General features: G+C 35.8%; 1 protein-coding gene across 5 annotated transcripts in view; it reads left to right on the top strand.

Annotated features, from left to right (window-relative positions):
• The window catches only part of bicdl1 (BICD family like cargo adaptor 1), a 50,661-nt gene that overhangs the window by 18,424 nt on the left and 16,215 nt on the right, over positions 1 to 16,022 (top strand). For 4 of the 5 annotated variants that reach the window (XR_005635838.1, XM_039771634.1, XM_039771630.1 and 1 more), the window contains exons 3-5: positions 10,702 to 10,818; positions 11,500 to 11,511; positions 15,112 to 15,258. Coding sequence is in view for 4 of the 5 variants with exons in the window: in XM_039771634.1 (XP_039627568.1) it covers positions 10,702 to 10,818; positions 11,500 to 11,511; positions 15,112 to 15,258 (276 nt within the window). In the remaining variant the exon portion in view is untranslated. The remainder of the gene's footprint in view (positions 1 to 10,701; positions 10,819 to 11,499; positions 11,512 to 15,111; positions 15,259 to 16,022) is intronic. The other variant, XM_039771631.1, reaches the window with a different exon arrangement.

Genomic DNA, 16,022 nt, shown 5'->3' with positions numbered 1-16,022 from the left:
GTTAAGGGTATAACTCACAAGTGTGTAAAGCCCAGTTATACAAGTTCCCAAACAAGATTGCCATCCAAACTGCAACAAATAATTTAATATTTGTCCGTTTAGCCAATGATTTGTGGTATATGATATCCCATGTCCCCATGTCATCCCAAATGACCATGAGGTCATTTAAATATACATCTCTAATGAAATGTGGAAAAAGGCCTCTTAGGTGATAATGAAAGTATTCTACATATAAATGTAAGTTCAAGATCTGGTAATAGTGAAGTTTCAGGTAGCTATAATATCTTTATGCATTTGTGATTTCTAGATTGCTTTTGATTTTAAGCTTGGTCCTCTTTTATACTAGAATTATATAGTAAGTGCAATGGAGCATCTTTCAGTCTTCCCAAATTGATTAATATTGCCTTTGGTTGGTGTTGCTGCAACAGCAAGTTTTAATGTCTTGTTTGTGTGTTTTTTGAGTAGCCTTTTATTTTTTAATTAACGGGTGATGGATGTCATTTACAGGAGGTCTCTAATTTTTTTTTTGAGACTTTTTTTTTTTTATTCTCTGCCTCATTTAATTTGTTAATTGCCATTTTCTTGCCATTATCACTGGAATTTACAACTTTCTAGGATGCAGAGGGTATAGTAGCACAGACTGTTCTAACTCTGCTTTAAAATAGTCTAAGGGTTTTTAAGTAATCCATAGAAGCTGGGACATCTGTGTAAATTGTTTGCTTCAACTTGCAAGCCTTAATTTACTTTAAATGCTGCAAAACACCTGTAGGCTGTAACCTATTAGTTGTTCCCTGAAGAAGGCCTATTTGTAATATTCTGAAATTTCTTTTTTTTACTTTCAGTTTTTGCTAACCTAAACTTGAAATATAAATCCCTGGCAGTTTTACTGCTTACTTTTTCTCCATTTTAAGTCATTCATTGCCTTTCAACTCATTAAATTTTGAAGAAAAATTGGAAGAAATGAGGGGTTCTAGAACTTTTTGATTTTTAGTGTACTTGTGTTTGACCACAACTTCTAGTGTCCATGAGCATTTTAAGATATCTATGGTAGTCTTATGTTTTTTTGAGTGACTGAAAAGTGTTACAAGCAGGCATAAATTCTGTTTCTTATTGGAAAGCACTACTTTTCTTAGTGCTTATGTTAATTTTTAGTTAAACATACAAAAGCATATTAGAAAAATAGATATCTCGGAGAGAAGACCAAGCGATTATATCTTTTGGTTTAGACTGTTTTAGGTTGGTCTTGTATAATGTGATTTCCAATGTTTGTCATCAAAGGCAACTTAAGCTAGACTACATATAGAATATAACAATATAACCAAAAATAATAGAGATTATACTATCCTATGTAAAATACATCAGTTCTTAAAAGCCTTCAGTCTTGAAGGATTGTGCAATTAAATATTAAGTTTTATAGGGAAACATGGCTTTTGCACCACACTTTTAATTGATCAAATTTAATCAGTGTTCAGAGACCTATTCTGTTCATAGTTCTGTCTATAATGTTGGAATTTTGAATATAAGATCTCAAAGCTTTGACTCTAAAAGGAAAGTCTATACTTTTAGTGCATGTACCCCTTAATTAGAGATTCAGGCTACTATTATGATTAGGTGTTAGGAGCATGCACTGATACAGCACGTTGCTGCAACCACCACATGACGATCCACCTCATGATCCCAAATTATTATCCAAGTGCAGCCAGGTAATGGGTGACACATCTGCCTCACTATTACAATTTTCATATATTTGACTTGGTGGATGCATAGTGCAGTGGTTAGACATTGTTTGCATAGTATTTTGACCCACCATCTAAATGACTGCTTGTACCTTCAGTGTATACATTGGATATTCTCCTTCTGTGTATGGGTTTTAACTCGCTCACTCAAGAGTTCTGATTTTTTTTTTCTCTTGCAGTCTAAATGTGGTGTTACTGTATTAGACATTTGATTAATCAAGATAAATCAATACAAAATATCAAGACTTATTGGAAATACCCTGATAATTTAGTCAGCATATAAAATGTTACTCTTAATGGTATAGCACTGTACAGAAGAGTCAAGTGACGATAATAATGGATAGAGAGTACCATTTTAAAACCATGAAATACTAGAATAAATTTGTGATGATAAATTGATTCAGTGTGGCTAATTTTGAACATGGGGTGGCAAGATATCTAAGGGTAAATTCTTCTTTATTGTATTTCTTGTTGCTTTGGTGCTCCTGTAAATACGGTTAAGAAAATCGATGTGCAGCATGAAATAAGCAGCCAGTATAAAAAAACACACCTGTTCAACGTTTTCAGTATAAAATCAAAGTAAAAACTAGAAATAAATCTCTGCTAATTTTTTTTTTTTTCTTTTCTATCAGAATCTGGCATCTTTAGAGGTTAGCACACTTTATGCACCAATTGACCATTTGATGTCTTCTGGATTGGAGCACTCTTTGCTCTAAAACCTGTATGTACTTTTGTGCATTGAAGGTGCCTTTCCAGATATGCAGGCTGCAATTTGTTAGGCACTAATGCACCCCCATACTATCGGAGATGCAGGCATTTGAACTGAGCAATGATAACGAGCCAGATGGTTCCTCACGTGTTTTAGTCTGGAGGATGTGGCGTCAATGTTTTCCAAAAAGAATTAAAATTTTTTATTTTTCTGACTACTGAACAGTTTTCCAGTTTGCCTCAGTCCATTTTAAATGAGCTTTTCCCAGAAAAGATGGTGGCGTTTCTGGATCATGTTCACATATGGCTTTTTCTTTGCATAATCGAGCTTTAACCTGCATTTGTGGATGGTACAGCAAACTATGTTCACAGGTCATGATTTCAGGAAGTGTTCCTATGCCCATACAGTGGTTTCCATGAGAGAATCATGCCTATTTTTAATGTAGTGCCACTTGAGGGCCCTAAGATCTTGGGCATCTAAAATTGATTTTTGGCTTAGTCCCTTGTGCACCGAGATGTCTTGGAATCTTTTGATGATGATATGTACTGTTGATGATGAGATACTCAAAGTCTTTGCAATTTTATGTTGAAGAACATTATTCCAAATTTGTTCCACAATTTGAAACCTCTGCCCATCTTTACCTCTGAGAGACTCTGTGCCTCTAAGATGCTCTTTTTAAACCTAATCATATTACTGACCTGTCACCTATTAACCTAATTAGTTGCATAATATTGCACCATGCTTTGTTTTTAGTAACACTTACTTTTCCAGCCTTTTGTTGCCCCATCCCAACTTTTTTGAGACGTGTTGCTGCCATCAAATTCAAAATGAGCTGATATTTTTCATTAAATAATAAAATGCCTCACTTTGAACACTGAGTATGTTTTCTATGTTCTATTGTGAATAAAATAAGGATTTATGACATTTGCAAATCATTTTTATTTATGTTTTACACATCACCCCATATTTTTGGAATGAGGTTGTAGAAAGAATAAAGTCCACAAATACAAAACCTGTCTTGATAAGAGTTCAATTTAAAATTGAACAGTTTGTTTAACTTATTTTTGAGTGTTTTTCCTGAAAATCTTCATTTTAACATAAAATAAATTGGAAATAATCATTAGATAAAACATGAAATTAAAAATGATTTAATTCCACTTCAGAATATGAAATTTATATGCAACCTTTTCATAGTTCAAATAACTTCATTTACATATCTCTCAATGCAGTACTCACTAAAAAACCCAAAATGTGTGCCATTTTGATATAAAGTAAAACTGAGTAAAGCGAAAAGTGACATGCTGTATACGCAAACTGGATGCTTACATGAAAGAAGTTATTCCTATGAATAAAAAGTAGTATGATCCAGAAGTAGTCTTTGTAATAAGCATTGCAGATCTGCAGAATATGTTATGAGAATATATTGTTTCTGAATGAATGTAGTTTCTTTCTGGTTACTGCAGATTTTTTTTTCTTCCCCATAATTAAGTGTTTCTAGAAAACCCACATTATGTAAGCGGTTGCAGCTGACTCAGTTTTTCAAAAGTTGCAAACATTGCACTTTTTTAGTTTTGGTAGTAAAGTTAAACTATACAGGTTGGAGTGTAGAGATTGTGTTATCCCTGTATCCTCCATTTTCCTTAAGGTTATATCAGTCGCTCCTCCACGGCTCTGGAATGCCCTACCAGAGAACTTAAGAACACAGCAGATTACTGCAGTTACGTTTTTTTATTTAGGAAAGCATATTAACAAGAATGCCACTATTTATTGTTTTATCTGTTTTTATCATGTTTTGTCTTTGTTAAATATTTTTATGTAGCAGTTTAAGATTTGCTACTAATGTAAAGTGCCTTATAAATAAAATTATTAATAGTAAGGTTTATGTGAAAATACTATAAAGTTTAAAAAAAAAACAAATTAGACTGCACAAGTATAAGTTTTGAAAATCCTTTACTACTCTTGTATTGAAATAAGGTCTCTTACGACTGTCACTTTCCTGATACCTGTTCCTATGAAAGACAAACTGTTTCAGTGATAACTATTAAAGATACATTTTATTATTCCAGAATCTAGCCAAAAAATTTTTATTTTTATTTTTTCTTTATTTAGTTCAGCCATTATTACTTAACTTACTGTTTCTTGATGGAGAAATTACTCCACCTGAAAATGCATTAGTCAACTACAGTTTAAAAAAGGATTAATGTGAATTGTGCCTAGACTGATGTTTACTGTATTAGTTAGTATGATAATTTATGCAGTGGCAGACTGACTCCTGCAAAGTGGTGGAATTAGGCAAAATCAGAAATGCACTGAACTAAAATTTGCCAGCTAAACATAAACTATTTTATATGTGGATATTTCATCTCCTGTCATCTTCTGAACTGAATTTCCTTTTGAGGGTCTTTGTGTATGTGGATATTTACACAATTAAACTAATAAAGCAGTACATGGTCCCTAACTATTTTGTCAGTTATGCTCAATTATTTTCAGTTTTTTATATTTATTATCTATTATCCAAGTATTTACATTATTTTGTCATTTTTTGTTAATTGTGCATTATTAATCTTTCAGGATGTGTGCATACCAGCTATATACATTCCTTCAGTGCAGTTCTTACCCATTATATTTTATGAGCATGCTCTGGCATTTCAGGTTGTTATGGAGGTAGGGATATTTTTGTAAAAGCAATTTTTGGCTTATGCCTCTCATTTTCAATTCATAGAGCTGGTATTCCTAGGATAAGTCGTGTTTTTACTTGCATCAAGCTGTTAGACCTTGTAAAAGAGGATTACATTACCTTTTATTAAATTTCCCATTTTGTATAATTTATTTTATCATAGGGTCAGTGAAGATTAAGGGGTCCCCCATTCTTATACCCTAAGCTTCTTACACACATGTACACATGCACATCTTATCCACTTAAGCACTGATAGGCTGTGCAGACAACACTCATAATCATTATTCTGTATACCACATAGGGATTCTCAAGCTTTAGCATGAACAATATACAAGTGTCCCAGATATAATCTAGACCTAAAGGCTGAAGCACCTTGGTCCTTAAGAATAACCCAGAGATTTAGAGGTTGATACAACTTTGCCAGTGCCACTTACCAGTCAATGATGCATTTCTCTCACTGTGCTGTCTTCTACAGGCAGTGTCTACTAACTCTGTGAGAAAGATATTTTCATTTTCCCCACACCAGGTGCTCTATATCTATTCTATTATTATTACCACACTTATTTTAACTTCACCTGTTTGTTGTCTGGTACAAATCTTGTAATTGATATTAAACCCACGTCCTGTTGTCTAAATGACTTGAAATTTTGCACACTTACTTCCAATGACAATACATGAATCAATAATCAGTTTCACTAATTGGTCAATTAATCCATGTTAAGAAATTAAATTTTCATATGAAGAATAGTTCAAGATTTCACCAATAGATGGTGCTAGAAACAGATAGAAATATTAAAGGAAGTGTTAAAATATTGATTACAAAATTATACTAAAACAAACCCAAGACTAAAAAGATTAAAATATATATATAAAAAATACCTTTTAAAAAAACACGCTTATATTAAAGTTAAAAAGTGTACTAAAAAAGTAAAAAATAAGTCTTTCATACATCACTCATAAAACAAAAGCGTGGGCACTTTTACTAAGATTTTAAGAAGTGTTTTTTTGAATGTTGATTGAAAAGTCTCCACACTTATTTTACAAGTGATGTATAAGAGACTTATTTTTTTAGTTTTTTAATACACTTTTTAACTTTATAAGCAAGGTTTTTTAAAATACACACACACACACACACACACACACAGTGGGGCAAAAAAAATATTTAGTCAGCCACCAATTGTGCAAGTTCTCCCGCTTAAAAAGATGAGAGAGGCCTGTAATTTTCATCATAGGTATACCTCAACTATGAAAGACAAAATGAGAAAAAAAAATACAGCAAATCACATTGTCTGATTTTTTATTTATTTTTTTATTTTTTATTTTTTTTGAAGAATTTATTTGCAAAATATGGTGGGGGGAAAAAAGGATTTGGTCAATAACAAAAGTTCATCTCAGTACTTTGTTATATACCCTTTGTTGGCAATGACAGAGATCAAATGTTTTCTGTAAGTCTTCACAAGGTTTTCACACACTGTTGCTGGTATTTTGGCAGTGATGTTTTTTGGCTTTTGCTGGGCATCACGGACTTTCAACTCCTTCCAAAGATTTTCTATGGGGTTGAGATCTGGAGACTGGCTAGGCCACTCCAGGACCTTGAAATGCTTCTTATGAAGCCACTCCTTTGTTACCCGGGTGGTGTGTTTGGGATCATTGTCATGCTGAAAGACCCAGCCACGTTTCATCTTCAATGGCCATGCTGATGGAAGGAGGTTTTCACTCAAAATCTAATGATACATGGCCCCTTTCATTCTTTCCTTTACACCGATCAGTTGTCCTGGTCCCTTTGCAGAAAAACAGCCCCAAAGCATGATGTTTCCACCCCCATGCTTTACAGTAGGTATGGTGTTCTTTGGATGCAACTCAGCATTCTTTCTCCTCCAAACACAACAAGTAGAGTTTGTACCAAAAAGTTCTATTTTGATTTCATCAGACCATATGACATTCTCCCAATCCTCTTCTGGATCATCCAAATGCTCTCTAGCAAACTTCATATGGGCCTGCACATGTACTGGCTTAAGCAGTGGAACACGTCTGGCACTCCAGGATTTGAGTCACTGGCGGCATAGTGTGTTACTGGTGGTAGCTTTTTGTTACTTTGGTCCCAGCTCTCTGCAGGTCATTCACTAGGTCGACCCCATGTGGTTCTGGGATTTTTGCTCACCGTTCTTGTGATCATTTTGACCCCACTGGGTGAGATCTTGCGTGGAGCCTCAGATCGAGGGAGATTATCAGTGGTCTTGTATGTCTTCCATTTTCTAATAATTGCTCCAACAGTTGATTTCTTCACACCAAGCTGCTTACCTATTGCGGATTCAGTCTTCCCAGCCTGGTGCAGGCCTACAATTTTGTTTCTGGTGTCCTTTAACAGCTCCGTGGTCTTGGCCATAGTGGAGTTTGGAGTGTGACTGTTTGAGGTTGTGGACAGGTGTCTTTTATATTGATAACAAGTTCAAACAGGTGCCATTAATACAGGTAACGAGTGGAGGATAGAGGAGCCTCTTACAGAAGAAGTTACAGGTCTGTGAAAGCCAGAAATTTTGCTTGTTTGTAGGTGACCAAATACTTATTTTTCACCATAATTTGCAAATAAATTCTTTAAAAATCAGAAAATGTGATTTTTCTGGATTTTTTTTCTCATTTTGTCTCTCATAATTGAGGTATACCTATGATGAAAATTACAGGCCTTTCTCATCTTTTTAAGTGGGAGAACATGCACAATTGGTGGCTGACTAAACACTTTTTTGCCTGTGTGCGTGAATATCTATCTATTATAATAAAATATAATATATAATATATACACATGCATACATATACTAAATCCACTTCTGTTTTCCCTCCAGATACTCTTATGGCATGTCTCCAAGACATAGTCATGGACAACTCTCAATTTTCTCCAACTAAACAGAAATAAAACTGAGGTACTTCTCGTTGGTTCTAAGTCCACACTTGCAAAGGATAACCATTCTTCTATTTTAATTAACAATATTAATACAAACCTCTCTTCTCAGGTGAAGAGCCTGGGTATCATTCTAGACAGTAATCTGTCTTTTTTCTTCCCTTATAAGTAATGTTTCTCGGGCTGCCTTCTTCCATCTCCGAAACATTTCTAGACTTTGTCCTGTTCTTACGCAACACAGTACTGAAGTATTGGTTAATGTCCTAGTCACCTCACATATAGATTACTGTAATGTTATTCTATCTGGCCTTCCACAAAAACTTATTTAAAATTCTCCTGCTAGGTTAATAACCTGTTCTAAATCCACTGAACATATTACACCACTTCTCTCTCAACTTCATTGGCTCCCTGTTAACTACTGAATACAATACAAAATACTGCTCTTAACATTTAAAGCTATCCACAACCTCGCTCCTCCCTATCTCACTGATCTCCTACAGACTTACACTCCCTCTCAGTCACTCAGATCCTCATCTGCAGCTCTGCTTTCTGTACCACACATCAAACACTGTTCTATGGGAGCTTGAGCATCTCTCATAGTGCTACTCAACTCGGGAATTCTCTTCCCTCTCATATCCATCAACTAGACTCAATAACACATTTTAAAACTGCCCTCAAAACGTATATTTTCAAACTGGCATACCAACTATGAATTTAACACTGTCACTGCCTTTTATCTTATGTTTGCTACTACCTCTATACCTTTTTATTGCTTTTTGATTTATCGTTCTCTTTGTTTTTATTAATCTTTTGTTTAATTTCATTGTAAGGTAACATTGAGTGTTAAAGGCACCTATTAAATATAATTTAGTAGTATTTATTATTCTTATTATTTATTATTAAGAATAAAATAACAGTAGCAGAAAATATGATAGAAAATCATAAATGAATAGTAAATAATAGTAACAACTGGATGTAAATCCCTAAACAAATTCACCTTTTCTTCAAAGTGAAAAAGTTTAAACAATACTTTCTATAAAGACACATTTCAAAGCTGTATCAAAGAAGGAGTCATCTTGGATGACTTTTAGGTTAAGAAGTTGGGCTGCTACTGCTTGGATGGTGTCTTTGAACATCCAAGTGTATGGAGTCTCTGGTGGAACTAAGTCTTTCTATCGCCTTTGGACAGTCCATTCTTTATTCCAAATGACCTTGTGGGATTTTGGCCTTTATGATGTTAAAGACTAAAAATTGACTAGCTACTCCAGAGATGGACAGCTCTGCCGAAAACTGAAAGTATACAACCAGTCAAAGGTTTGGGGTCTCCCAGATGTTTTAATGTTTTTGGTATAAATTGATATTTTTTTCATTAAGATTTCATTAAATTGGTTTTAAAATTATATAGCCAAGGCATTGGTAATTTGCATAATAGCTATTACTGCTTGAAATGTATTTATTATTCACATATGGCTGGAAAACCCCTTTATCAGCAGCAATTCCTTCAATCTCTTTTATTGTAAACTCCTTTTGCTTATCTTTTAAATAGTCCTTTTTACATGACAATTGGTTATTGGAGAAATCTTTCTAATTGCTTTAGCCCCTTGGTTTGCTAGGTCCTGGCATTCCTAAAAGTTCAGTTCTGGGTTAAAAAATGTCCAAAATGAAACTGCTTTCTCAAGAAATATGTCAGTCTATTGTGTTTTACAGAAGGAAAGGCTATTTCATGTGACAGATTGTCAAGAAACTGAAGATTTCATACAAAAGTGTCTTTTTACTATTTTGAGAGATGAGGGTATACTGGATCTAAACAGGACAAAAAATGAAGACACAGATTCAAAACTCTTAAGAGGATATCAGAATCTGAAGTTTGAGAGATGACTGCCATACAGTGCCTCAGTTGGCGTCTTCACTAAATATACATCAAATACCACTGTCCTCTGCAAATGAGAAAGGACAACACCATGAAGATGTGCACAATACACTTTTGCCAATTATCTTCTGTCAAATATCTGATCTTTTCACTATTTTAATCTTTTCTTTTTATTTACCAGTTTTACATGTGTATTTTTCTTTGAAACTCTGCCTCTTGGGACAGCATCCCAAAATTGTTTCTGTGTTGCAGATGACACTAGTATTTGAGGTGTACTATTTCAGGAAGAAGCTAACTGGGGACCTAAAAGGTTTTTGTTTCTCACACTACACACTCTGCTTTCCTTATCCTCTTGTGTAATTATGCATCTGGACCTTACCTGTCTTTTTCTACACTGGTTAGGTGTAATTTTGTTCTTTACTCTCAAGGCAGTAATAGCAAGCAATTTTATGAAAATTTGCCAAAAAAACTGACGTTTCTTTAGAAAGCAGTTTCATTTTTGCCATTTTTGAACCCATAACTGAACGTTAACAAAGCTAGCACCTTGCAACACACTAGGTTGTTTGCTCCTATTGTTTGGCTCCATGTAATTTTTTTTAGTAGATTACATTTTTGGTGATCTCATCCAAGCATCACTAGTTCTTCCTTCCCTCTGTAATTATGAATAGTGTGTTTTTTTTTTTGTTTTTTTCTCCCCCTCTCCAACTCTCTAAGCTATTGAAGATAAGATTACTTTGCACTTAGCACTTTGAGCTACTGTTTGTATGAAAATGTGCTATATAAATAAATGTTGTTGTTGTCTGTTTTCTCTAGGCAGCAGAAGTGGAGAGGCAGCTAACCTTGCAGATCCAGTCACTCAGGGATGAGTTTCGAGAGAAGAGTATTTCCAGCAGTCAACACATGTCTCGACTCGAGATCCTTCAGGCCGAGGTAATCATCTGGGGTTGGTGGGTCAAGCAGAAAGGTTTAGTTGTTGTACTGTGTCAGCTATTACTAATGTAGTGAAAAGTCAAGCAAAATGACACCTTTTATTGGCTAACTATAAAAAGATTACAATATGCAAGCTTTTGAGGCAACTCAGGCAAGATGTAATCACTACATCACTGCAATCATTACATCTTGCCTGAAGAAGGGGCCCGAGTTGCCTCAAAAGCTTGCATATTGTTATCTTTTTATAGTTAGCCAATAAAAGGTGTACTGCATTTATAATGCATTGTTTACCTGACTGCAAGTCAATTAATAATTTATTGAAAGGCTTTAGAAGTTTTTGTTTTGTTGTTTTTTTTTCTGTAAAATGTGAGAACATGTAAAGCTGTTTCTATAGAGCATTAAAAATTAAACCTTTGGGACCCCCCAACTTGGCAAGAAAAGGCATTATTTTCTAATTTGGGGTGGGTTTTCTGCTGATAGAGGTGAACTTTGGTGCATTATGGATCCTGGTTGATCCTGAAAGCTTTTTTCCTCTAAATCGGTGAATATTGAGCTTTATCTTGTTCAACCATAAGCATGCTTGGCATCTGCAGAGACAATTTGTTTTAACTAACTGCAGTCCATTCATCTTTGTTTCTGTTTACTGTCCACTCTCCTGGTTCTTTACCTGGTCTGGAGCAGCAAGTTGTAGAAGTAAGTAAACCTTTCCTTGCATGCAAGAAATCCACTTATTCATGTCTGCATGAGTGCCTTGCATGGAGCACCAAAAAACACTATATGAAGCTGATTCCATGCCTTTCAGTGATGTAATGAGATTAAACCCAAGCTTTGTAAACAAGAAACAGAGCTACCATAAATTGAATAAACACCTCTTAGTCTTTGGGAGACTTGCCTTTTCTGTCTAAAACCCTTTATCTTCGAAAACAATATGTATAATGGACACCTCCATTCATGTTTTACTTTTGTGTTACTCTGAGTTAATTAAGGTTACTTCTAGGAATATTGAGTTTTGATATCAAGGCATCAAAAAGTAATTATAGGAAATATAAGTAATTTTTTTCTTTTATAAAAAAAGATGCAGCAGACTAAATAGAGTATGTAATTTCCATCTCCTTTCCTAGATTCATGTAAGTCTATTATTGAGTAAAATTGTATGTGGACATTTTTAAATAAATTCTATAAATAGAAAAGCAAACCTGTCCAAATAACTTTGAACAGAGCTGAATGTATGGCTTGTAAATGTAATGCTCGTTGGAAAAGAAAGACCATATCACTTTATTTGGGAGTTTTGTGCAAATGATACAGATTTCCCTTTTCTGTATTATTGGGTAGTGGCTGGTCACTGCCATTCTGGTTTGTAATACACATTTGGTGAAACGGCTATGACGGACATAGAAAACTTAAATGTGGAAGGTACAGACTGCATTTTGCCCCCCTGTTTTGCTAAATGGTTAAAGGATTCTCCTTGGTCTTGTAGGGATTGAACAGTCATTTTTTTCAAAGATAAATTTTGGAGTTAATAATTTAGAAATTAGCAACATTTAATTGCAGGATTGACAATATACATTAGCACTGCACAATTCTTGCCAGCACAGTTGCACAGGATTCTTGCTCATTACATGGCTCGTTTAGATAGCTTGCTAACTTTAGAAACAATGGCTTACTTACCCATAATAAACGGTAGATGGAGATTGTGTGACCATGACAGGATTATATAGGTTTTTCCTGCAGCTGGTAATGAAGCTGCTCATTTGAATGATGGAATGCCAGCTCATACTGCTTCTGACACCACAATTAAGTCATCCCTGGCTGATTTAACAATATAAACGGTGTAACTCTTCCCTGATAATAACTTAATAGTCTCTTTAAAGTGATTGAAGGAGAGTCTTTGAGTCCAGTTTTTGGGTATCCATGACACTTAGTGGTTTGGAAAATGGGTCTTTTCCTCACCTCATTCTGGACACCAATGTAGCACTGCATAGTGCCTACCAGTGCTAATCTAATGGATTCTTGCTCTTTACATCACTCTTTTAGGTGACTCATGTAGCCTCACTAGTTGGAGATCCTATGACAATGGCAGGGTTGCCTTTTTATAGACAGTGAATTTGGCCCCAGACTGATTCAGCTGTTCAGTACCATTAAAATACATATAATATAATATATAATATAATAAAAAAATCCATCTGTCCACTTTTCACAAGAGAACCACTTAACAGATTTAGATTGGGTTTTTTCTATAATTTGCTTGAACATTCCGGTTCATGTTAAGTATCATAGTTTGCTTGCAGTACCAATTTATTTGTGCGAATCCAGAGAGAGAGAGAGATGCAGCGAGCTAAGGGGAGGGGGGCAGGGCCCTCCTAACTCACACGCCAGCCTCGGGGTGTACCTTACCTCACCTCCGCTTAGCTAGCGAATGAGAGAACTACTTAATGGATTTAGATAGGGTTTTTTCTATAATTTGCTTGAACATTCCGGTTGATTTTTCCGCTTCTCTCATTGCGCTAAGGATCATAGTTTGCTTGCAAGAGAAATATATTCTCTCTAATCCGAGACAGTCTGCAGGCCAAGGGGAGGGAGAACTGTGACATCAGGAGTGGTTAGCCAGGCAAGGCTCTCCTCACTCACACACCAGCTTCTGTTCAAGTCGGTCTACCTCCGCATTTTGAAGTGTACTTTGCCTGCGCTTAGCTAGCGATATCTGTTTGCTTATTGATTTTTATAATTTGTCCTGTTTCACTACTGTTTGGGCAGAGTTGCGGGTGATTCTATAGGTCTGAATCGCAGTCTTAACTATTTAGGTTGTCCCTTACCAGGAAAAGTTTATGGTTAGTTGGCAAACATCCGGCACAACTTCGCAGTTGTGAAACCACATCCTAGGCATTTAATAGAATACCTGTCAAATAATAGAGTACACGACACGTGTTTTGCCCTAAGTGGGGCTCATCAGGTGTACGCACCTTTGCTTCCCCTTGCAGGGATCAAACCTTGGACGTAAGTGCATGAGGCGAAACCTCAGACTTTGCACCACAGTGGCTGGTTCATTTGCTTGATAAGGTGTAGATTGAAGTATTATAGTCATAGGTCTGAACCTGATTATTTGGGTGGTCACATATTAGGTTTGTACGCCTGATGAGCTCCAGTTAGGACAAAATGCATGTTGTAGGTTAGGTACTCTATAACATATATAATCTCTCTGTAGTGGTGCAGTGGTGATTCTGAAAAGGAAGAAACCTTAATGCTAAATGAATATACTTAGCTTCTGTTTAATATCTGTTGACCACTCACAATAATACAATATTTGAAGGAAAGCTATTGGTGAAACCGTGATGCAGTCAGGGGTTCCTGCAGTTGGCTCTGACCACCCCGAGAAAGAATGCGGAAGGCATATTGTTCTAGGTATGGGCAGGAGCAATGTCTTCCTTTCATCCGTAGGTGAGCTCTAAGGTTCAGTGCAGTTGACAGAGCTTTATTGTTATGCCGAGTTCCAAAATAAAAACATGCATTTGCCATACATGAAATTCATTTACAGGCAAAACTCTAAATATCAGACAGTGGCCCCGGCCATATATTGATCATTACCAAACAGGGCACATCAGCACTTTAAAATAGCCTGCTTGAGTTATCTTCCACTTGTTTCTCATCTCAGTCAGGTTATCTGTCAGCTGATTTGCGTGGTTTCAACTATATTTATTCATTTATGACCTCAATTACCCATTTTTAATAATAAAATAATGTGCTTGGAATAAACCTCGGAGATCACTGCAGCACACTTCAAACCTTTGGTTACAGGCATTCAACACATTTCTTGAATTTTTCCCTTTATATAATGCCTTGCTTTGTACGTTATCCTCCTTAAAGGCATTGCTGGTATAAGCCAGTAATAATTTTGTAGCAAGTGATATTTACTTAACTTCTCCTGCATGTATTTTATTATCTGTTCTGGAACACACAGTAGATTCACAGTTTGGATATGCTCCTGTTACTTCTAGTCAAGCACCATAAACTTGTTAATTTAAGCGGTACTTGCATGGTTTGGAAAGATCTTGTCCATCTTTTTACAAAAAATGTTAAGGGTTAACACTTTGCCTTTCAGAGGTGTCTGACACAAGAAGAGCTGTCACAGCCTGGTTTCTGTTCTTGGGTGAATTTCCCACCTCTGTACCTCCTTCACTCCCTAATCTTTGCTAGGCAACATGCATTCTTTCATTACCTTTCTGGATCATAGGTGGGAGTGGAAGTTTCTTGGGCCAGGCTGAGCCAGGCAAATCTGACTGTTTGTTTTCCTGGCAGATGAAAATGCTCTCGGATCGCAAGCGGGAGCTGGAGCAACGTGTTGGTGCAGTACTGGAGGAGAACGACATTCTTCAGGGGACAATTGATGCACTGCAAGAGCGAGCATTACTATTCGAGAGACAAAGCAATGATAAAGACTTACAGGTAAGTGCCTGTACCAATTTCCTGTCTAACCAGTACCCAGTTTATTTATTTGAAGAGTGAAAGAACTTTTTACTGTCCGATAATAAGAGCAGTCTGAACTCAGAATTTCATAATTTTGCTTTTGGCTTAAGATTTTTTGATTCCCAAAGCTTCAGGGAAACGACTTTTTAAGACATATTCATAGTACTTTCTGAAGTTCAAAAAGTGGGTGTTCGGAGAATTTTACCCTATCTAATGGAAACCACAGGAGTAGAACACCTTTTTATCGTTTATAGCAATCTTATCATGCCTTTCTTGGTATGTTACTATTGTTTACAGATGCTATATTAAAACATACAACATGAATGGCACAGTGTGCATGCCTATCCTATACATGATTCAATCTTTTAGTTTTATTTTTTTTCTCTTTTTCTTTTCATTGCATTCATAAGAATTACTTTTGAACTCTTTGAAATCACTTACGTTAATTTTTTTTTTTCTGGCATCTTCTGTCTCACCAGTATGGGAAAACCCCTGCCTGTGATGCATAGTTCAATGTGTCTTGATTTCTAGTTATGCAAGATGTCAAGATGTTTTGATTTTCCCCAACCCCCCATTTTTGGTCCTGTACACCCAAAAAACCTGCATTTTTAGCCAATTTTGGACCATGTTTTGTGCATGATTCACCCTTATGATAAAGAGTAATGCAATAGGGGCCTTCAGCAAAAATGATCAGGAGGACTTGAAGTTGTGCATGCCACAAAAATAGACACCAGGGGGTTGAC

This window comes from Polypterus senegalus, chromosome 12 (assembly GCF_016835505.1).
Source record: "Polypterus senegalus isolate Bchr_013 chromosome 12, ASM1683550v1, whole genome shotgun sequence".
Classification (NCBI taxonomy): domain Eukaryota; kingdom Metazoa; phylum Chordata; class Cladistia; order Polypteriformes; family Polypteridae; genus Polypterus; species Polypterus senegalus.
The sequence above is the reverse complement of the archived record's forward strand: the minus strand, read 5'-3'. Positions and strand labels throughout refer to the sequence as shown.